At 38.3% G+C, this 23,857-nt stretch overlaps 3 protein-coding genes and 2 non-coding genes across 5 annotated transcripts; 3 read left to right on the top strand and 2 right to left on the bottom strand.

Annotated features, from left to right (window-relative positions):
- Positions 1-8: 8 nt before the first annotated feature.
- On the bottom strand, positions 9-6,649 carry LOC120007385. The gene is made up of 6 exons (XM_038857579.1): positions 6,578-6,649; positions 5,694-5,926; positions 3,633-5,014; positions 2,523-2,588; positions 1,347-2,435; positions 9-695 (listed from the first exon to the last, which is right to left on the bottom strand). Exons 1-6 carry the CDS (start codon positions 6,647-6,649, stop codon positions 472-474), a joined length of 3,066 nt encoding a protein of 1,021 aa, XP_038713507.1. The 3' UTR covers positions 9-471.
- A 1,982-nt stretch (positions 6,650-8,631) lies between these two features.
- LOC120006878 (AP2-like ethylene-responsive transcription factor At1g16060) lies at positions 8,632-12,701 on the top strand. The gene is made up of 8 exons (XM_038856995.1): positions 8,632-8,915; positions 8,994-9,076; positions 9,239-9,247; positions 9,470-9,558; positions 9,662-9,735; positions 9,856-9,906; positions 10,218-10,294; positions 11,964-12,701. The coding sequence occupies exons 1-8, from the start codon at positions 8,794-8,796 to the stop codon at positions 12,491-12,493; spliced, it is 1,035 nt and encodes a 344-aa protein (XP_038712923.1). The 5' UTR covers positions 8,632-8,793; the 3' UTR covers positions 12,494-12,701.
- A 4,937-nt stretch (positions 12,702-17,638) lies between these two features.
- On the bottom strand, positions 17,639-20,140 carry LOC120006877 (heat shock 70 kDa protein-like). Its single transcript, XM_038856994.1, has one exon. It carries the CDS (start codon positions 19,822-19,824, stop codon positions 17,854-17,856), a length of 1,971 nt encoding a protein of 656 aa, XP_038712922.1. The 5' UTR covers positions 19,825-20,140; the 3' UTR covers positions 17,639-17,853.
- Positions 20,141-21,401: 1,261 nt separating this feature from the next.
- Positions 21,402-21,519, top strand: LOC120008293. The gene has a single exon (XR_005470420.1). It is a non-coding gene; the product is annotated as a U5 spliceosomal RNA (small nuclear RNA).
- Positions 21,520-23,629: 2,110 nt separating this feature from the next.
- On the top strand, positions 23,630-23,746 carry LOC120008290. Its single transcript, XR_005470417.1, has one exon. It is a non-coding gene; the product is annotated as a U5 spliceosomal RNA (small nuclear RNA).
- Positions 23,747-23,857: the final 111 nt, after the last annotated feature.

Raw genomic sequence — 23,857 nt, 5'->3', positions numbered from 1 at the left:
TTAAGAGTCCCATTTCTCCCGCATGGGCTTCAACTCAATCTTACCTATAGTCAGGTTAGTGCAGACTGTTTTTATAGGTCGAAGTTTACGCCCACTCAACTATATGAAGAACATGTTTGGTGTTTTGAAAAAAAAAAAAAAAAAAGAGTAGTCGGAAAATACTTATATTAATCTTCATAAACAATCCCTATTTGGCATTTGCAGAAGATTAGATGTTGGGATCATCAACTTCCATTTCAAAAAGAATGTACCCTACATTTAGCAGAATGAATCGTTGGTATTTCATACAATCAAAACCACTCTAAGTACCCCCCCTACTGATCATGTTCATTGTTGCCTACTCAGTTTTGTCACTGTTGTCTAGAATTTTCATTCATTCTTTGCACATGTATTAAGCAAAAACTAACCAGAATTCACTCTGAAACAATTGAATTCCAAAACTGATCAGAAGAGGAATAAGCATCAGGATATCTAACTCTCACCAATGGCACAAGGAATGCATGGAGGATCTTTCCCCATGTCTGCCGGGGTAATGAGATTCAAGCAGTGATCGTGAAACATGTGGCCGCATGGCAAACAAGCAACAAACGGTGGATTTGTTGGCTGGAATACAGGGCCCTCGGGTGTGTATGAGAGATCTCGCTTACATAGTGGACAGTTCTTTCCACTTGGTGGAGTAGTAGTGTTACACAAACCTGCAAGCAAACTCTATCCATCAGTTCTCAGAGTCCACATGTTGTCATATCCATATAATCCATAAGATCAAAAACATAACATCACTTTCATCGTATCCAGTTTAAATGGATTATTTGCAGTAAACCTGCCTCTAGTGTCATTCGCTCATCATAGGTTAAGAGGAAGTGTCATTGCAAGCCATTAAAGCCAATGTCCATGCTATCAACACCAGAGGCAGGCCAAGCAGAGGACGGGAATGCAGTGAGCAAGGTAAATAAAAACCTAGGATAGTCTATAGGAACTTGTTTAGAAGACTCAAATTATGGGAAAAACACAATCAACAAAAACTAACATTCAGCTGCAAAAGACCTACACATGTGAGTCAACAACTCGCCATTGCCTACAAAGATCATGGAATATAGCAATACAAAGATCATGGAATATAGCAATACAAAGATCATGGAATATCTCTTATATCAATTTTAGAAACAATGAAACATACTTCAAATGAAAGCATTGCCTACATCAAGAATCTCGATCACGTATCTCTCCTATCTCAAGACTCAAATTACAATGCTTCCAATAAAAAGTCAGAAATCATGGTACATAAAAACGTTGTATAGTAACCAATGTCACAAACACAACTAGATTCTGTAAGCTGTGAGAAATACCTTTCCATTTTATATGTGGAATTTGAGGAGGGCTACGCATGGATGTGCGAGGAGCCGGCTGGGCTACCAACGAGGGAGAGGGCCCAGTCTGAGCTAAAGGTGAAGGAAGTGGAACAGTTTTAACTGCATCTGCAGCAGATGGGTGACTGGAAGGCTTAGAGAAGCTGATCATCCTTTGCAGAGCCTGGGGACAGATTCCTTGCCTGTTTATATGTGGACTTTGAATAGGGCCTGGCATGGATACATGAGGAGCATGCTGGGCTACAAATGTAGGAGAATGCCCAGTATGAATTGACGGTGAAGGAAGTGGAACAGGTTTTACCGCATCTGGAGTAGATGGATGACTGGAAAGCTTAGAGAAGCTGATCATCCTTTGCTGGACCTGGGGTGAGATATCTTGCCCGTTTATATGTGGACATTGAGTAGGGCCTGTCATGGATGCATGAGGAGCAAGCTGGGCGACAAATGCGGGAAAGGGATCAGTATGACCTGCAGGTGAAGGAAGAGGAACAGTTTTGACCACATCTGGAGTAGTTGGATAACTGGAAGGATTAGGGAAACTGATCCCCCGATGCTGAACCTGGGGAGAGATACCTCGCCATTTCATATGTGGAGTTTGAGTCGGGCTAGGCATGGATGCATGAGGAGCAGGCTGGCCTACTGATGTGGGAGAGGGCCCAGTATGAGCTAAAGGTGAATAAAGTGGAACGGTATTGACCGCATCTTGAGTAGTCGGATAACCGGAAGCCTTAGGGAAGGTGATCCCCCTATGCTGAACCTTGGGAGACATACCTGACCATTTTATATGTGGACTTTGAGTAGGGCTAGTAGGCATGGATGCACGACAAGCATGATGGGCTACCAATCCAGGATAGGGCCTGGTATGAGCTAATGGTGAAGGAAGTGGAACAGTTTTGACTGTACCTGGAGTAGACGGATCAGAGGATGGCTTTGGGAAGCTGATCGGCCCATGCTGAACCTGGGGAGTTGCTAGACGGTTTTGGGATATGCTTCTCTTAAGCAATGGTGGAACAAGAACCTTGGAATCATGAGCAGGTCCACTACCATTATTTGTTGGCATTTCTTGACCTGAAAATGAAAAGCAAACACCACCAATTATGCAAATATGTACACACAACATTAGCATGCAAAACTGGTAAAGAAACTATTAATTACCAGAGGTATTAGTAACTCTAAGGGCAGACTGAAGTAGACCAAGGGCTTGAGGTTGTCTAACATGCCCTGCAAGCAGTTGGAAAAGCCATTACAAAGGCAAGGAGATCAACTTCATGATGTGAGGCAACTAAAGCAGTATCAGTTTTCAACAATTTGGCTATTGTAGACATAAATCTCATAAATATGAACAACAGACAAAACGAGTTTAACACAAGGCTATCTTTTCTTAGACTACACCAACCTTCCATTAAATCCTAGATATGACTTACAAGGGGCTTTTATCAAATCAAAAGAGCATAATACTGTAAGTCTGATACTACTTTGAGAAAATTACTATGGACGGTCATTGTCAAAGCTGAATGCAAAAATGAAACTAATATAATAAGCATACAAAAAAAATGATTGCTATTAACAGATAGGTTCTAGGTGCAAAATATGACTGCATAAGGATGCTGGTACTAGATGGTTGAGCTCCAGTTTTCTTAGGAAACAAAACCATCTTCAGCAACTTGAGCGGCTCTACTGTTATGAACAGAAACAGACTTACCTAGAAAAAGTTCACACGATTAAATGTGCACGGATGCAACTAAACAAGACCTCTAGCATTCCTAAGAAGCAATTGGCCAAAAATACTGGACAAGAACATCATCTCTGATTCTCCTTTATGATCATTTGAGGAATAAAATAATCAACTAAATTCCTGACTTCTTAAAGAATACATGCTCCTACACTGTACACTTCTAACAGTATATGCAGAGGAACACTAGACTGTTTGTCCATGATCTGACACCACTCAATCAATGACTAACAGACGGAATCCAGTATCAAGTGTTAGATAAATTAGTTGCGAATTCAGATTTATTCAGGTAATTAAAAGTCTTTTTGACAATCCCAGTTCGACAAAAAAAGAACATGCACCATAAAGGCATGGACCTGCTTGTGAATTCAAAGTTGATTCATATACTCTTGATCTCAATCCACACAGCGACTTGCTTCTATATTTGCCAATGCTTTGGCAGATGCCAATACTTTTAGATGTTCTCCAAACATAGATGCAGAAATTGGTTGGGAGATTAAGGAAAAGGAGTGGCAAGAGTATCCATGATTTACCTGACCTACGCCGCTTGTTATTGCTTCCCATAACTGCAACAGAAGGAGAAACCACAAGAGGCTCCGATGGTAAGTTGTGAAAAGTACCCACATTACAATTCTGCAGCGGACCAGAATCCAATTGAGAAGCAATTCTCATAACCAAAGAAGACGATGGCAACCCAATTCCAGTAGACCTTCCATCGTGGCCGACCCCACTATGTGGTGTCAAAGCTGCAGCTGGCAGATCTCCAAAATCTTCAGTATGATCTGCAACTGCATATCTTGCATAACTGCTTGGCATAGGATATTGAAATTGCACATCAGTTGGCAGCATATGACTTGTAAGTGATGGATCCCAACCAAACCCTGTGCCCTCATCAAAGGGCATTCCAAAATCATTACTAGACAAGGTCCAACCATCCATATTCTGCGGTAGACTAGGAAGTGTGCCTGCATTATCTGCTACACACAAAACCTCATTCACATTCTGTTCTAGGCTAGGATATACACCTGCATTGTTCGGGAAACTAGAAGGCACATCAGCACTATTGGGAAGACTAGAAAAGCCAGCAGTCTTGTTGAAACCAGGATTCAAAGAACTTCTTTTGGTTATTTGAGCAAGGGAAGCATTTTGTTCAGGAAGAACTGGACTCATATATTTATGAGGATTATCCTCACAGGAAAAATGGGACTCAGATCTGGCCTCTAAACGACCTCCAACTCCAAGTTTCAGGTAACTCCCATCAAGCTTTTCAGGATTCTTAGAATGAACTGCACCAGCCCAAGGTGGGGGACGTGACACAGCTGTTTTTACTCCTTGCCTCTTGATGTTACCTACAAACTGAGACCCATGAATTTCACTGCCAATTGCTTCTCCATCCACACTATCAATTTGTATGTCTCCAGCAAATTTATCTTTCGGACCTATAGACATTGTGCCAGTAGGAGGCTTCTCAAGATGATGAACATGGTCGAAAGAATTCTCCAAATTTGAAGCAACCGGTAAGTCCTCAAGAATAGGATATTGACCAAATTCATTCATGCTTGCTTGAGCAAATGGAAATTTTGAATCTGGTGAAACTAAGGAATCACGGATGATCCAAGGCATCTGTGAACTATTGAATTGGGAGACATCAGTTAATGGAATGCCCTGATTATGAGATTGACTCATTCCAAGCATGTTAACAGAAGGAGAAGCAGGAAGCATTGGTGGCACATTATTTAAATGCATTTTGATATCTCCAGCATCATTGTCATCAAAGAGACTTCCAGTACCATGAGGAACTTCATTATTTACGCTGAAGGTTCCAAATTGTTCAAGTTTTCGTACTGGGGAAGACGGATGGGGCAATTTATCTTCTTGATTCTTGGTTTCATCTCCTTCCATCATTTGATCACTTCTGGAGGGAGGGTAAGACATAGTAATCACTCAGAAGCATAAAACAACATGATATAACAAGACGAAACAGCATAACAATGTATTTATTAAATGCTGTAACCGATTTGAAAGAAAAGGCAGGAATACACCAAGTTCCGTAGGTAAGCCTAGAGTTTAACTGAATTTCTACTTTTGACTGGGTAATAATAAAACAGGACTGAGGTAAAGACGATCAATAATAAAATCAGATATAGTTTTTCAAAAGATCATCAGGTTTTAGAAAACAAATTTTGAAAAAAACACAGACACACAGTGCTCATGAATTACTCAATAATACACAACTGAAGGAATCAACGCAGTGAAACGCTACCAGGACACCACAACTTCACCAGAAATTTAAAATTCCGATAACAGAAAGAAAAATCGATCAAATAAACAAACCAGGCACCATCAAACACCACAAACCCTCATTCTAAATCAAGAAAACCCATAAAAGATTCAAAGAACAACCAATCAAAACCCAGTCTAAACAAAAGTTCTTACATATATCTTACATCCAACGCTTAAAGATCTCCAATATCTCCACAAGATAAAAAAAAAATTAAAGAAAACTAAATAAACTAAATCGCAAGAAATTAACCAAAACAACATAAATCGAAACGCACAATCGTACGAAGGAGCTGCCGGAAAATCGATTTAACCTATGATCGGATACTGAAATCAGAATTAGAAAGTCGGAACTCGCAAGAGTCTTACCACTGCTACTAGACTCTGGGGAGGAGAAGAAGAAAAAGAGATTTTGGGGAGCTTCGCCGTTTTCGCGCTCAAGACGCTTCGGGGCAGATTTTAAAGGCTTCGGTGTTGGTCCAACATGGGCCTCACCATTTGCCAAGTCAGACAAGGCGGGACCCTCGTTTTTCCCCAAGTTGGGACGCTGTTTAGTGGCATTGTCGTGATTAGAGAAACTATAGGGGGTATTTTTCTGCGCTGATGTCTATTGTTGCGTACGTGTCATCGAGATATAAACTTTTGACTTTTTCAACACCACCGTCTCTCTTCACATCCTCTTTCGTTCTGAAATCTCGATTTCTGGGCTTATGTCAAAGCAGTGAAGCACCTACATGGACCTTAATGGGGCAAAATAGCCCACAACTTCTTCAAATGGGCCTGCTAATGGTGATCCAGCTCAGACATTTGAGCCTGCTTAAGCATCCTCTAGACTTTTAGATCAGAATAACTTGTTATGATACGGATTGGTATCTCAGTTATCCCAACTACTGAGTTGTATGCACATGATTTTATATGCATCATATGAGATATCTGAAGCCTGAAAATTCACGTGAATCATGTGCATCCACTCCAGCTATTGGGATAACTCAGATGTCAACTGTTGGGATTTTTATTATTTTTGATAATGACCACACTAAAACTATAGACTAGCAATGTAGTTGCATGATAAATAGTGAGGAACATGCCACATCATGAGCAACCCCACTTAGAGCTCTCCAGCTCATGTAAAAAGGACCTCAAACGTTGAGAGAAAGCTCAAGTACTGAGCACTTTTCTTAACAGTGGAATCTCATACTGATTTGAGAATCGGGGAGGTTCCTCCGAGCACGCCCTTAAACCCCTCATATCTTGCGTTTTCTAAGTGCATGCTGCAGCCGAACGGCCATTCGAAGAAGCTGGTCTGATCAATTAATTCGTCACTTATGTCAATACTGTTTTTGACATCATCACAACCAAATGCGGTATCCAACTCCAACCTAAGCAGAAGCTACTTAAATTGACATTATGCCTCCCAATTTTTAATTCTTGTTGAAGGAAAAAGAAAAAAGCAGTTGGTTGGTGTTTGGTATAGAAAACTATGAATCTCTAGTTGGTAGCAATTTAGATCCATTAATTGTGAAAGTACTATGGCTTGCATTTGAGTGAGGCAATCAGCCGCAAAATATGGCACAACCTAAAAAAGTAAGCTGGGAATTAAATCACAAGTGTTGCAACCTTTAAATGACCATGCAACACACTAATTAATATCCTTGTATAAGAAAATGAAAATACTTTTTTTCTTATGCCTGTTTTCTTTATATAGTTTTGAATATATATGGTGGTGGCAGATTCAGATATCTCAGTCATCGAGGCCTAGTACATGGGGGGGCCAGTACTAGAGGTATGGTATATTAGGCGATGTAATTGATTTCACTACCGGTGAAATTGATATAGAACATATTTCAGAAAAGTTTATGGATTTTTTAGACCATCCGAATAGCAAGGTTGTCTAGTAGAAATCAAAGACTTAAAATTGAGAATCGCGTGAAACTTGAAGGGTTGATTCAAAAAATCGATTCAAACTGAACATGCGTTATGTCACTAGCCCTGTCATTTAGGCCTCCAAATTAGGGTTTTTGTCATTTTAGAAATTTTTTGTTTCTCTCATATCTTTGAATTTAGAAGTCCAAATCGTGTTCCGTCGATTCTACCGTGTTCCGGATTACTATAAGTATTGATTTGTGGGTCTAACTCAAATTTTCCATTTTTGACATGTGTTTCAATTTTTAGAATTTTCTCGTTTTGTTTGAATACGATTGTGAGCCATGAGATGGAGTAACTTTTGAATAAAATAAATATGTTTTTTTAGAGTATTCTCTGTGTTTCCTTTTTCTTTTAGGATATTGACACAATTATACCTTATTCCTTAGAAAAAACACTAGATCCGTCACTTAATTGGTGGATCCATGTTTAATTGTTTCGTGATGTCAATAAAAATAAATAAAATAAAAAAAAACTAGCTAGCTAAAAGATGATAAAGAGTCAATTCCTTATCAAAATTTCCAAAAGAAAAAAGTCATAAGTAACACCAAAATAGCTAGTGTCTTAATTTATTTATTAATCCTAATCAATTATTGGAAATTGTATGGCAATTGGGCAGTCATCCATATCTCTCATTTGCCCAACACACGTGACAAAGTAGGGGGACTCACTATTTGCCATATAAGGCTTGATCTATCATTTGGAGCTCTAAACAAACTACACATCATATTTTGTTCCTTATTTGTATATTTTTGGTCATCTTATATATATATATATGCTTGTTTCATTTTGTTCTGTTTTGGTATACATAAACAATGAAGGTTTGCTTCAATTGGTGGAGTTAGAGATCTTTTATAAGAGGTAGGTGACAAGATTTTCCATCAAATATGAAATATTATTTGAGTAATTTTGGAGTTGGTGATAGTTTGAGTGTGTGGATGGTCAAAAAAGGGAGGATATTAAGGTATTAACACCCAATGATCTGTGTTAAAATTAATGGTTATGAAAGGGGTGGGATCTGAAACAATCGTGAGAAAGTACCCCCACTTTGTCACCTCTTGTTGATTTACCTTATCATAATCTCATTTTAATATTGGTATTTGAATATTTTTATTATCCATTTTTAACACCTCATAAAAAGGGTAAAAGGAGGAGGAAAAGGATAATAGTGCACAAATTAAGAATTGAAAAATATTATCCCAAATTTGTAAGATTACCTAATTAGTAATTAGTACTAAATCTTTATCCCTTATTAATCATGCCACTTTACTTGTTCACAATATGTATGCCTATACATACACATAACAGAAAGAAAGAACACAAGTGAGGACAAGAGAGAAGAGAAAGACGGCCGCCACTAGAAGCCATCCTCATAATCTCTCCCTGGCCGGCTCTCACTCTGTTCTTCTTCTTCTTCTTCTCTTCTTTTAAAACCACCCTTCATTGGACTGAATTCATTCATTCTCTCTCTTTTCTCACTTCAATCTATTAATGGGGAAGATCACGCAGAAAAACACAACAAACCCAACAACAACAAAGGTGAAGAGGACTCGGAAAAGTGTGCCCAGAGACTCTCCTCCCCGTCGCAGCTCCATTTACAGAGGAGTCACAAGGTTGGAACTTGGAAAATCAGAGTCATGATTAATTCACCATAACTGGGTTTCTTCTTTAACTAGTTGATTTTGATTCAGGCATCGATGGACCGGTCGTTATGAAGCTCATTTATGGGATAAGAATTGCTGGAATGAATCACAGAGCAAGAAAGGAAGACAAGGTTTAATCTTGATCCATTTTTATCAAATGGGCTCTGTTTTTCTTACTCTTGCTGGTATATTTGTTTGAGATCAAAGAGTATTTTGATTAATCTTTTTAAAATTTTCTTTCTGGGATTTTGTTCTGCCAACGATGTTGATTGCGGAATCCGACTGTAATGCAGTATATCTTGGTAAGTTACACAATCTCTATCCTTCCATTTTTTCCAAAAAAATAAGACCATGTTTGGTAACAGCATAATTCAATCCAATTACAAATAACCAAGATACGATTTTTGAACTCGGTATTCAACAATCATGTTTTCTATTCTGCTTGGGGACAAAATATTCAAAGGATTTAGTACGGAAACCAGTACAAACCAAACACGGTCTTACATGGTGTTCTTCTTCGTTAGGTGCCTATAATGATGAAGAAGCAGCTGCCCGTTCTTATGACTTGGCAGCATTGAAGTACTGGGGACAGGACACTATCCTCAATTTTCCTGTAAATTTTCTTTTTGCCCTTAATTTTGCATTGATTGAGCCGTTTATTTAGCTGAATATTAGGAGAATAATCTTTTTGACTTCTCTTTTCCTGGTGATTCTAGTCATCAAACTATGAAGACGAGCTCAAAGAGATGGAAGGTCAGTCCAAGGAAGAATACATTGGATCTTTGAGGAGGTACTAATCAAATTTTATAGTGAAATTAATACAAATTACACAAATGTTATGATTTTATTTTATTTTTTTGAAATAACAAATATTGTGATGATTAATTATGTTTATGCACAAAATTTGCAGAAAGAGCAGCGGATTTTCTCGAGGGGTTTCAAAATATAGAGGCGTAGCAAGGTAAGAGTTTTTCCAATGAATACTACAAAATGTGAGAAAACCTATTTTATCCTCTCGTCCAACTTCTATCCTCTCGATTCTCTCGTAAAATATTCAAATATTGATGTGATATTGAAATGAATACGTGATTGGAATGATGTTAGAATAAGAATCACCTAAAATAGTTTTTTTTTGTTAAAATATGGAAAACCATGTATCTCATTTTGGTTATATACATGATTGAAGATGCATTAATAATTATATTTTTTTTGTTGCTAATTAAACAAAAAAAAAGATTAATTGTTGTGTAAAAATTGTGAATATGTGTGTAGGCATCACCATAATGGGAGATGGGAAGCTCGCATTGGGAGAGTTTTTGGGAACAAGTATCTCTACCTTGGAACATATGGTATGTATGTATGTTATATGTATATACTAGCTAGTCTTCTAACTCTTAAGATAATAAACAACATCATAATAAATAAATAAATAAATAAATAAACATAAACCTTAGAACTCAATGTCTCTATCTCTTGTGTAAGAATGTTTTTGTTCTAGGAAGAAAATGAACTTGGTCACGTCACGTAACATTTGTTTAGATTGATTTGCTGTCTCTCCTCATGTGAGTCACACAAACATATAGTAAACCTTAAATGACAAATGGCACTTTATTGGAACATGAAGAAATTAAACTCCATTTGAGCCACGTGTCAATCCTTAAATTTTGCACCAAATTGTGTATATATTTTTGTTCACAATTCTTTTAGTTAGAATTGACTAGAATCCCCAAAAATCATGTTACCATGATTTTTTTAGAAAATGACATATTAGGATTTATGATTTAGGGTTCAAATTTATTTTTATTTTTTTAAAATCTAAGAGTATATTCTAAAATTATAAACACCCAAAATATTCAGTAACATTTTAAACCATGATTTAATAAGATTTTTGAGGAGAATTGTAATGAATTCTAACTAAAAAAGTTTTAGTTGATCTCATATTTGGACGTCAAAAGTATAATCAAGTGGAATCCAAGATTTTTACACGTTGGTGCTAACTTAGTTGGTTATCATTCCTGTATCTTTATTTGGTGGGTAGGGTTCAAACTCTGTGAGTAGTATTTGTGTTAAATTATATGAGTGTGTATCTGATGTACCAAATAAAAAAAAAAGATAAAGATAATATAATATTTGCAAAATTATGTGAGGTCATTTCTTTGTTAGTTGGGATATTGATCACCAACCCTCAACTGCCTAGTCAAGCTATTTATAATATTTCAAACTCATCAAAATTATTACATTTAATACACCAATAATATCTTGTTGAGGATTATAACCTTTTATAAATAGGTGGGGAATAGTGAAATATGAACTCCACACGTACCCTACACCCAAATATAACTTAAAAACCATACATGTCGGCATTCATGACATGGGAGAGGGTAGGGTCGAAAGCCTTTCAATAGATTACATAATCTAAGTGATTATATAAGAGAGTAAATAACACTTTTGCTTTTTGAAAAATGGACAATCACTTTCTGTGGATCAAAACTACACTCTTAGGTTCGAATAGGACCTAAGATTATTGAATACGGCTCCGTTTGATAAATAATTTGAGATTTAACATACATTTTTAGTTTAAAATGTTTGCATATTTACTATTGAAATGTTACATTTATGGTTCTTCAAATGCTATTTCAAATGGTTGCTTGGTAACTCCAAGATAGTTGACTGGTTGACAAACTTAATTCTTGCAAAAAAAACAAGAGGTGTTAAGTTTAACTTTCACGTCCAGTAAATTTTTTAAGAGTCACTCCATGGACCGAATCCTAAAGACCCTGTAATTACTTGATGTGTGGAACAAAAGGACTCACATGTCCAAGATTTCTCATATAAGACAGGTCGAATATAACCGGGTCTTGGATGAATTTCTCATTAAAAAAATAGTTTCTTGGTTACTAAAGTAGAATGTACAGAAATAGTTTTCCAAAATGGAGCAAATCTAGAATAAATTATTAAACTATTGTCACCTCCATTTTCGTTTCCGAAACTACCCCTAATCGTTTTCATTTGTAACAGCCACCCAAGAAGAAGCGGCCACGGCATATGACATGGCAGCGATCGAGTACCGGGGACCTAACGCCGTCACAAACTTTGACCTGAGCCGTTACATTAAATGGTTACGCCCCACTAAACCTAACACCGACGGCCACCAAGAGTCCACTAACGGAGACGTTAATCCGGCCTCAAAACCTCAAGACGATGGGATCGGTTTTAACCTCTTGCCCCTCCATCAAAACCCGAATTCTCCCAAAACAACCCTACAGCTTCCATCAAGACCTACCGGCGGTGGCTCCGCCTCGTCGGCGCTAGGCCTTCTATTGCAGTCGTCGAAATACAAGGAAATGCTTGAGAAGACATCGGCGCCTGACTCCCCATCAACACCCCAGGATTCCGGCCAGCCACGCCGTTGCTTCCCTGAGGACATTCAGACCTACTTTGATTGTCACGATTCCGGCAACTACACCGACGGTGGTGACGACATTTTTCTGGGTGATTTAATGAATTCGTTTTCTTCGCCCATTTTTCGCTTTGAACTTGATGCATAGAGAATATGATGAAAAGAGACATTTGAAATTCTTTTTCTTGTCGTTTACATTACTTTTCTTTCTCTGAAATTTTGAAGGAGAAGAAAGCTGGCTAATTTTTATTGGTTTATGACTATTATTATTATTATTATTATTTCTATTCACATGTAAATTTAGTTGGATAGAGGCATTTGTTCATCAAAATATTTCTCTTAATAAGAAATTTTATTTTCTCTTGCAATAATTCTTCTAATATCCGATGCTGCTTTTGCGTTTACTCATTTTTGATTGGTTGACAAGTAAGCTATTTAGGAAGGATTTAGGAGCTCCGTAATTTCTTAGAATCTACCATTCGTATTCGCAATTCCTAAGTGTTTTAAACGCCCACATTATAACACAATAATAAACTCAGTTTCTTGTTTTCTCATCTTTTGTCGTGTTTTTTTATGGGAAATTAAAATTATCCACAATTTTTTTTAAAAAAAAAACAAACAGAAAAGTAGATTGGAGGAGAGGATTTACAGTAGCTAAATTTGTTTCTCAAAATATTCTCTGAAATATTGTTGAGAGTCAAATGTCACAACTCAGAAAAGGTAATTTAGTTCGGTCATCTGTAGATTTTCAGGTGGCTTTACAATGCGTTGAAAATTCTCACATTTGTTCCACATATTGTGCCAAAAACATACAGTTAAACCTGGTAATATTTAGAACTCTCAAAAGAACCTGTATTAATCTGAGATCAAGAAACTAAAACCGATTAACAATATTCATAATGTGGTCTTATCAATTGTCCGAGCAGAAATGCAAACGACTCTAAAGCTTCCATTCTATTATATTTCTATAATCAGAACAATTTACAGTGCCAAACTTTTCTTAATATGAGGCTTTACAAGCCTCTGCCAAAACCATACATCTATTATATTGGAACGGAAGGAAATATATACATATATAGTAGTATTAGCATAGCAGAAACAGAAAATCATGATTCATATGCAACCCATCAATCAACCTCCTCAATATTAGGGCCAGCCCCAGAACCAGCAGACCCAGCATTGCCAAACCCACCACTCGGAATCTCCGCGACGCCGCCGCCCCCATTGGTACATCCCTGGCACCACCTTGATACATCTTTGAAATGATTGGATTGCACAAACCTTCCAACTCCTTCAAAGTACGTAAGATTTTGACCGTGTTCGATTTCCTTGGCAATGCAGAGAATGGGAGCAATGGAACTGAGAGACGAAGGGACGACCTCATTGTCAAACACCTCACTCGAGAATGTGGTGGTGGTGGCGCTCCGTGACGATCGTCGTCCCAACATATGTGTCTACAGGTGCTAGCTCGTGGACTCTAAATTCGACATTCTTGGTCCGATTCTGCTAGCTCGGGAGCTAGCTCTCTCCAATAAGTTAGATGTGCTCTGATCCAACTGGTTATGATGATAGATGAGGCTACCTACCTAATGTTGGATCTTAAAAAAAAAATAAAATATATATATATATATATATGAAAATTCTCAAATGAGGGATCCCTCACTTTATTTAAAATGAGGGATCCATCTAACACCATTCATTATGTGTAAGTGTGACCCCCACATGTGATGGGACCCGCGTGGGACCCGCGAGTGAATGGTGTTAGATGGATCCCGCACTTTAAATAAAGTGCGGGATCCCTCACCTGAGAAGCTCTCTATATATATATATGTTACGTACATACTCTGCATCCAACAGTATAGAACCTTCTCACTTATTTTCTTTAATTAATTTAATTTTTTTATTCAACAAAAAATATAACATTAGATTTAAAATCATTAATATTTATCATTTATCATTTTTGTAATTTTTTTAAAAAATATTGATATCAAAAAATAAGCAAAGAATTGCTATTTTTTTCAATAGCAACCTACCCCAATCCATTTTACAAGATACTGTGCCAAAATACTCCGTCTTTCCCTTAACAAGTACCCTGGTGTATTTTGCAAAATGTGCATTGTCTTCTACAAGGATCAGATGATTTTTTTGACATTCTTTTGAATGCTAGGTTCTTTAGTCTAAGTATATACATGTGGATAATTAATTAATTATTATCATTAACATCTTATATGGAATAATATTTTCCTCATCTTTTCCCTTCAATTTCTCCCTCGTTTAGTTCCCTCGCAAGCTTCTCCACTTCATCTCTCTTCACATCATTATTTATTTCCATTGCAATACCCCCAGTCAGAGCAAAGCACACATGCTAGCTGTTTGCTGGTTGATCTGAAAAGAATGGCCAGCAAAGCATTGGCACACACACCACTGCTTATGCGTTCAAGCATTGAGTTCCAGCCACTATGTGTCAAAAACCCTCCTACTGAAGGGTGTTTTAAGGACTTTCTCTTGTGGACACCAACCTGCGATCTGTTGTGAACTCTTGAACCCAACTCAGTTAGCAAGTCCCCAGGCAAACTCAAGGAATTGCGCTGTGGTCTTACAACTGTGATGCTGCCAAAATTCACATAGATAAATGAGTCGGGTTCCTTGGTGTCAAGCCATTTAAGGCATTCAGGCTCTTCTTTCCATAAGTTGAATTCAATTGAGCCTCAAATTGCTACTTTCAGGTGTCTGACTGAGCAGCAGGTGGAGAGGTGCGATGGTGAAGATGCGATGGAACTGTTATACTTTGTGTATGCAAAGTATCCTGAACAAATTTTGTATGAAGAAGAAGGAGATCAAGATAGAGAAGAAGAACAGCAGAGAGAAAAGTGAGAAGAAGAAGTTCTCATTAGCATTTCAAAACTTGAATGTACAACGGCTCTTGGAGCCTGTATAAATAAGTTTGTGATTTGACAGACTAGCAATATTAAAACAATGTAAAGTAATAAGATGTAGGCCTAATGTATAGTAAACTCTACTTACGACTAAACTAATTGGTTACGAGCCCAATAGACAAAAGAACCTTCAAAACCAAGGCCCATATAACCAAGGGCTCAAACCAGATTGGAAGTCGTAGAAGAACTCAAAACACAACCTGCAACCAAAACAAAGGAAGAGTTGCATACATGCTTTCAGGAACTTTGGCTTGGGAACGTCCACAACTTGTTTCTCCAATTCATTCATCAAAAGTATGGAAAATTATTTCAGTGGTTCTCAGTGGCGGACCCAGGAATTTGAGTCAGTGGGGGCACAAAAATATTGCGGGGGTGCTGCCCCACGGATTTTTTTTTTTGGGTTTTATATGTAATCGATTTACGATTATTGATTGTAAATACAAAAGCACATCAACAATAATTCAATGCAATAAGAAGATACATTGTAACATGTCTCCATCTTTTATTTGCAAAGCCAATGATAATTCATATGTAATCCCTAACATAGTCAACATTAGTTACAAATTGAAAACAAAATCAAATGATCGCAAGTATCTCAAAAGGTCATGTGCTTGAGCTTTTTTTGTTGAATGTGTAGCGTCACATGAAACAATTTCTATAATTTATGAGATTGGGTTGGGTCTAAACTAGTTAGTGGATTTAGTAAAAATTAATGGATTGGGGGCATCAATTTTTTTGATTGGGGGCCTAAATTTTATTTGACATATAATTAATTATAGCATAATTAGTATTAAATTTTGCTTTTTCACTGGGGCACATGCCCCCAGTGCCTACCACGTCGGTCCGCCACTGGTGGTCTTGGTGCCCTCTCAAGTTCTACTTCGAAGAAATCTAGAAAGCCATTGTTTTCTATTTTTAGTGGTATTTTTATAATTTTACATTTCTGTGTTTTCATCATATTAGAGTTGTATCCGACCCTAATGGTCATTATCGTTTCATTCTATCAAATATATCAAAACCCTAGAGAGTTTTCTCTCAATTTTCTGGTGGATTCTATTGTTACTATTTCATCAAACGTTGGATTGATTGTTAATGTTCTTTCTTTATTGATCTCCCCGCATTAGATTATTACTGCAACATTTTCTTCGTCAAACAATATGACAAATAACGGTACACAATTTCGATCCTTAAAGTCATTTTCCACATCATTAGTAGAATACTATAATTATTATTCTATCAAGCTGGACATTTGCTTAGTGGAGAGGATGAAGTGAGCCAACAATTTACAGCAAAACAAGTAGTTACAGAATCTTGGAAAAGTTATGTAATTATTATATCATGGGCAATCAGGATTTCTTCCATGACCCCCATAATAAAAGTGCGTCTTCATTTCGCCACCATAGTGAATTTGAAGATCATAGCAGGTGGGTTTAGTAATTGCAGTGTGCAAACTCCTAACATCCTTGAGTTTCTGCTCTTGATCAAGATACTGAACATGTTTGAAGTAAGCGACGTTGCCCAAACCTTGTCTAGGAGAACGACCACTACCCATTTCAGTTGTGGTGTGTTGTCCACCTTCTTGCCTACCATAGCGTTTCCACACTGCAACCACCAGTTACCCTCTACTGGTTCCTATGCACACAAAGGTTCCCATGTTAATATATATATATATGAGGAATTCTCTCATGAGATTCTAAAATGAGGTTCTAATTTTTAGGATTTACTTTAGGGTTCGAAATATTTTTGTAAAATTTGGAAAAAAATATATATTTTTATCTTGATCGGTTTTATGAACCCAACAATATATTGATTTTTAATATAATTGTGAGTGTGGTACAAGTGAGTCCATTTGTTAGAGAAGCCGTCCATGTTCCATTTCACATGTTGTTCACAACAAAATTAGGACAACAAATTATCATCATTGGAGGCATTTTATTCTCATGCCCTATTAAAAGAGACAACAATATAGTTGCTCAAAGTGTTTTAAATGCCCACATTGTAACATGACATTAAACTCGGTTTCTTGCTTTCTCATGTTTATCATGTGCTTTTTTAACATTAAAAAAAAAACAGAAAAAGTACATTGGAGGAGAGGATTACAGTTGTATATGTTCCCTGAAATATTGTTCAGTATCAGATGTCATAACTCAAAAAAAGGTAATCTAGTTCGGTCATCCGGTGTAGATTTTCAAGTTGCTTCACAATACCTTGAAATTCTCACATTTGTTCCCCATATTGTGCCAAAACATACTGTTAAACCTCCTAATATTTAGAACTCTCCGAAAGAACGTGTTTAAAATATTAACCGATTAACAATAATCACACATTTTAAATGTGGTCTTATCAATTGTCCGAGCTGAAACGCAAACAACTCTAAAGCTTCCATTTTTATTATATTGTATAATCAGAACAATTTACAGTGCTAAACTTTTCTTAATATGAGGCTTTACATGCCTGCCTCTGCCAAAACCATATGCATCTATCATATAAAAGCAGAAGTAAATATATATATATAGTCGTATTAGCATAGCAGAAACAGAAAATCATGATTCATATGCAAGTAAGCAACCCATCAATCAACTTCCTCAATCTTAGGCCCAGCCCCAGAACCACCAGACCCAGCATTCCCATATCCACCACTCGGCATCTCAGCGCCGCCGCCGCCCCCCATCGGTACATCCCCGGCACCACCTTGGTACATCTTTGAAATGATTGGATTGCACAGACCTTCCAACTCCTTCAGCTTGTCCTGAAATTCATCCACCTCTGCCAGTTGGTTCCCATCCAGCCACTCAATGGTCTCTTCAACTGCCTTTTCAATCTTCTGCTTGTCTGCAGAGTTCAATTTTCCTGCAATCTTCTCATCCTTGATGGTGTTCCTCATGTTGTAGGCATAGTTTTCTAGTCCATTCTTGGCCTCCACCTTCTTTTTCACTTCCTCATCCTCTGATTTGTATTTCTCTGCCTCTTGAACCATTTTCTCTATCTCTTCCTTGCTCAACCTTCCTTTGTCATTGGTGATTGTAATCTTGTTCTTCACTCCTGCGGTCTTGTCCTCTGCAGATACATTCAGGATACCGTTTGCATCGATGTCGAAGCATACATTGATCTGCGGTACCCCTCTTGGTGCTGGCGGAATTCCAGTGAGCTCGAATTTACCCAGAAGATTGTTGTCCTTAGTTCTTGCTCTTTCACCTTCATATACCTGAATTAGCACTCCAGGCTGGTTATCTGAGTATGTAGAAAAGATCTGTTCTTTTTTGGTGGGGATGGTGGTGTTCCTTGGAATCAAGACTGTCATCACACCACCAGCAGTCTCAAGACCAAGACTGAGAGGTGTGACATCAAGGAGGAGCAAGTCTTGAACTTTTTCATTTCCTTCCCCGCTGAGAATTGCAGCTTGAACAGCAGCTCCATAAGCAACTGCCTCATCTGGGTTAATGCTCTTGCAGAGTTCCTTACCATTAAAGAAATCCTGCAGTAGCTGTTGAACTTTGGGGATTCTTGTAGACCCACCAACAAGAACAACCTCATGAACCCGACTCTTGTCGATCTTCGAATCACGAAGACACTTCTCTACTGGGTCCACACACTTCCTAAACAAATCCATATTGAGTTCTTCAAATCTTGCTCTTGTAATTGTTGAATAGAAATCAATACCTTCGAAAAGGGAATCGATTTCAATGGTTGTCTGAGAAGTCGAAGACAGCGTCCTCTTCGCCCTCTCGCAAGCAGTCCTCAACCTCCTCAAAGCTCTGGCATTGCTGCCGATGTCCTTCTTGTGCTTTCTCTTGAATTCCTGAACAAAATGATTAACAAGCCTGTTATCGAAATCCTCACCTCCAAGATGGGTATCTCCGGCAGTGGCCTTCACTTCAAAAATCCCTTCATCAATAGTCAGCAAAGAAACATCAAAAGTGCCTCCACCCAGATCAAAGATAAGAATATTCTGTTCGCCGGACCTCGACGCCTTCTTGTCCAAGCCATACGCAATTGCAGCCGCAGTAGGCTCGTTGATGATTCTCATAACATTAAGCCCAGCAATGACCCCTGCATCCTTTGTAGCCTGCCTTTGTGAATCATTGAAATAGGCAGGCACGGTAACCACAGCATTGTTTATGGTCTGACCCAGAAAAGCCTCCGCAATCTCCTTCATCTTGGTCAGAACCATAGAAGAAATCTCCTCCGCCGAAAATTGTTTCTCTTCCCCTTTATACTTGACCACAATCATCGGCTTGTCACCGGGTCCAGGAACCACCTTGAAAGGCCAGTGCTTCATGTCGCTTTGAACAGAAGGATCAGAGAAGCGCCGGCCGATCAAACGCTTTGCATCGAAGACAGTGTTTTGAGGATTCATTGCTACCTGGTTCTTCGCTGCATCGCCGATGAGTCGTTCGGTATCAGTGAAGGCCACATAGGAGGGAGTGGTCCGGTTGCCCTGATCATTGGCTATGATCTCTACGCGGTCGTTTTGCCACACACCCACACAGCTGTAGGTGGTGCCAAGGTCTATGCCAATAGCCTTGCCTTCAGTCTTCGCCATCTCCAAACGAATCTGATTGAACAGAAAGTGTTCGACGAATTGACAGAGCTCGAAAAACTGTTTTGTTGCTCAAGTATGCTAATGTGTTTGTTGGGTTTTTTCTGTTTGCTTTCTCTGAATTCGAGGCTGTGAGAGATGTGTGTGTGTATATATATAGTTGGGCATGCTAGGGAGAAAATTCAAGATTAGAAGAGGCCAGAGAGTTGCAGAAACAGAGAGAAAGCAAAAAGGTAGAGAAAAGGCTAGAGAGTTCTGGAGAAGCGTTGAGGTGTTGGATGCCTTTTCGAATAAAGTTTGGAAGTAAGCAGAAAAGTGGAGATTTTTCGCAAACCGACTCTCGGAAACAACACATTACAGGCGTGCATTGGCCATTTCAGGCATATCCGAGAAACCATACCACTGGTCTAAAGCCCCAACAAAATGGAACCAATCTAAACCCAAAAGAATAAATAGTAGTAGGCTTTTATTGGAATAAAAATAGCCCCTCTTAAAAAGAACGGCCAGCAAAGCATTGACGCACACACCACTGCTTGTGCCTTCAAGCATTGAGTTCCAGCCACTATGTGTCAAAAACCCTCCCATTGAAGGGTGTTTAAGGACTTTCTCTTGTGGACACCAACCTGCCATCTGTTGTGAACTCTTGAACCCAACTCAGTTAGCAAGTCCCCAGGCAAACTCATGGAGTATTTGCGCTGTGGTCTTATAACTGTCATGCTGCCAAAGTTGACATTGATAACTGAGTTGGGTTCCTTGCTGTCAAGCCATTTTAAGGCATTCAGGCTCTTCTTTCCATGAGTTGAATTCAATTGAGCTCATCAAAATTGCTACTTTCAGTTATCTGTCTGAGCAGCAGATGGAGAGGTGCGATGGTGAAGATCGATACCATGGAACTTTGGCTTGAGAACGTCCACGTACAACTTATTTCTCCAATTCATTCATCAAAAGTATGGAAAATGATTTTCAGTGGTTCTTGGTGCCCTCTCAAGTTCTACTTTGAAGAAATCTAGAAAGCCACTGTTTGGAAACCCCATTAAGCTGCTTGCTTGCATCATATTTTCCAGAAGAAAACATTTGGAATTTCAAGTTCTTCCAAGACCGCAATGGTGAAACTGGAGGCAGGCACATTAGAAGATGTTGTAGCATTCTCATTCAGTTTCAAGACAAGATTGCGAAATGGGATTAAGCAGCTATTCCCTGTAGAATCAACAAGTGAGGGGACATATTGGGTAGAGTCCAAGTTGGATGGTTTCAAAGCAAAAATCAGGCAATATTCCTTGAAGGGCTAGCTTCAGGGCATCTGGATTTGGCTAAGCGTTTGAGGTTGAATTCAGTGTTCACAAAGGTTATGTGAAAGCATTTGTATTAGATGATAATTGAAGGAACAGAGACACAAATACTACGAGGGATTGAGAACGAAAGAGCATGTTTGATACAAGGAAAAAACAGCAGTGAAATAGATACTCGGAAAGTGAAAGCAAGTGCGTTTTTAAGTTCTTAAATCCCACATCGAAAAAATCCAAAACTCAGACCAGTTGGTTTTGAATAAAAGTAGGAATTAATTTGAGAGCAAAGCACGCAGCTGTGCGATGCACACATAGCGAACTATTCTTTCGCCTTTTACTAAAGAATACCGTGTGTGCGTCGCAGATATCGGCATACGCCATTTTTTGGAGGGCTCTACCCCTGGGTGGGCCTGCAAATCTAGTATAAATTTGGGGTGGGCCATGATTTGCTTTTTGTGGGTGCAAATCTTCGATTCGGATTTGGCTGTGGTGATGACTCTTATTGATATAAATGTTTGATTGGGGCCATGTTGGCCCTTATGGTTGATTGGGTTAATGTTTGCCTTTATGGTTAGGGGGAAAAAAATTGATTCGAGTCAAAAATCATTATGTGTTTATTAAATATTTATTTGTATGAATTTTAATTCAGATTGGATTTTAGATGTATTTAATTGATCACATTTGGATTGGTTAAAATAAATAAATCTGATGATAATGTAATTCAGATGAGGGTCTTGACAATTAAACCAGATGAGGGTCTTGACAATTAAACCAGACAAGACTTATGTGTTTGCCTTCGGATCCTGTTTTAAATTGGATAAAAAAATTTGTATTTGAACCCAAATTTCAGACATATTACTTATGTCAAAACTTAATTTAATCCGGATCGATCATCCAGAATGGATATAGTTTTGGCACCCCTACTTATCAGTAGCAGTTTGTACTCCTAAAAGCTAACGGGGTGGGTTTTTTTTTTTTCTTTTCTTTTTGAAGAGTAGGTGTACTATTGAGAGTTTTTCTAATGCATTTTTTTGGAAGGTTTCCCTAAGACATCGATGCAATAGTATTTTGTATGTGTCCGTGGAGGACAATACTGCAGGGGTGAAGAACCATATTACAATCTTGTGTTTGGCTTGTGCTTGATATATGTCATGGAATAATACTTCAGATACAGGTAGGACACGTGGGATGCAGAGCACTAAGTCTTTTCGTCACATAATACCTCGTTCAACACCACCAAACTTGACATCAAAGAGACTTGTGGCCTCGTACACTCAAACCGATGCTACAGATCCTAGATCTAGCGTCCATAGATCCTAAAATGACCACCAATCCCATAAAGCAACATTGTTCACAAAGTTAAAGATGATCTAATGGCATACTTTTACCAGGTACTGTTTCTTCTATACATCTTCAATATGACATCCTGCAGACCCAGTAACCAAACTACATGCTTTCCAAGGCTAGAAATGCAAGAAAGAACATAATCTTCAACAGCAAATCAAATGGTTCGTATAAAATAATTGAAAGTGTTGTTTGGTTTGCAATTTCATATTTTTTGAACTTTGGTCTCAAAATGTCTAATTGATGTTTTGGAATGTTGAAGAGAATAGGCTTGAAACACTCAAAATGCATTTTGAAAAACAACGTAAATCAATCATGTTTTGGCGATTTTCCGTGTTTTTAAGGAAATAACTCGAAATAAAATGTCTCAAAATGCTCAAACCAATCAGCCCTGTTTTATGGAGTTAACTCTCATTTGTGGGTTCCGACCTCGTTCTCCCCGCACATACTTTTGCCCAGTTTTATCTTTCTTGAACATCGAGTTCGAGCCACTATGTGTCAAAAAAACCCTCCTATTGAAGGGTGTTTAAGGACTTTCCCTTGCACACCAACCTGCCAAACCCTACCTTCAGTATCTGTTGTGAACTCTTGAGGTAGAACTGAGTCTCACTATCCACAAGGCACGAGATGTTTTGCTTTCTATTTAGCAAGTCCCCAAGCAAACTAAAGGAATTGATGTGGGTCTTATAACTTTGATGCTGCCAAAATTCACATAGATAACTGAGTTGGGTTCCTTGGTGTCAAGCCATTTAAGGCATTCAGGCTCTTCTTTCCATAAGTTGAATTCAATTGAGCCTCAAATTGCTACTTCCAGGTATCTGACTGAGCAGCAGGTGGAGAGGTACGATGGTGAAGATCGATACGATGGAACTTTGGCTTGAGAACGTCCACAACTTCTTTCTCCAATTCATTCATTAAAAGTATGGAAAATGATTTCAGTGGCTCTTGGTGCCCTCTCCAGTTCTGCGTTGAAGAAATCTAGAAAGCCACCATTTGGATCTGCTGTTCTAGTGAAAGGAAAACGTTTGACCTGCTCACGTTTCATATAATGTTATATGTTTACCTACACAAAACGGATGTTAGTTTTTGGGCTTTTAAAGTCCCACATCGAAAACAGCCGAAACTCAGATTAGTTGGTTTTGAATAAAAGTAGGAATGAAATTCAAAACAAAGCACGCAGCCGTGCAATGCACACATAGCGAACTATTCTTTCGCCTTTTACTAAAGAATACCGTGTGTGCGTTGTAAATAGCGGCATACGCCATTTTTTGGAGGCCTATACCCTTAGGTAGGCCCGCAAGTCCAGTATAAATCTTTATAATCTTTGTCCGCAAGATGACCCTTATATGGCGAGCCTATTTGGGCTTATACATATATCTCTAATAATTTACGTGTGACTTATATGT

The sequence above is a fragment of the Tripterygium wilfordii genome, chromosome 10 (assembly GCF_013401445.1).
Source record: "Tripterygium wilfordii isolate XIE 37 chromosome 10, ASM1340144v1, whole genome shotgun sequence".
NCBI classification, from domain to species: domain Eukaryota; kingdom Viridiplantae; phylum Streptophyta; class Magnoliopsida; order Celastrales; family Celastraceae; genus Tripterygium; species Tripterygium wilfordii.
This window is presented reverse-complemented; position numbering and strand designations above follow the sequence as displayed.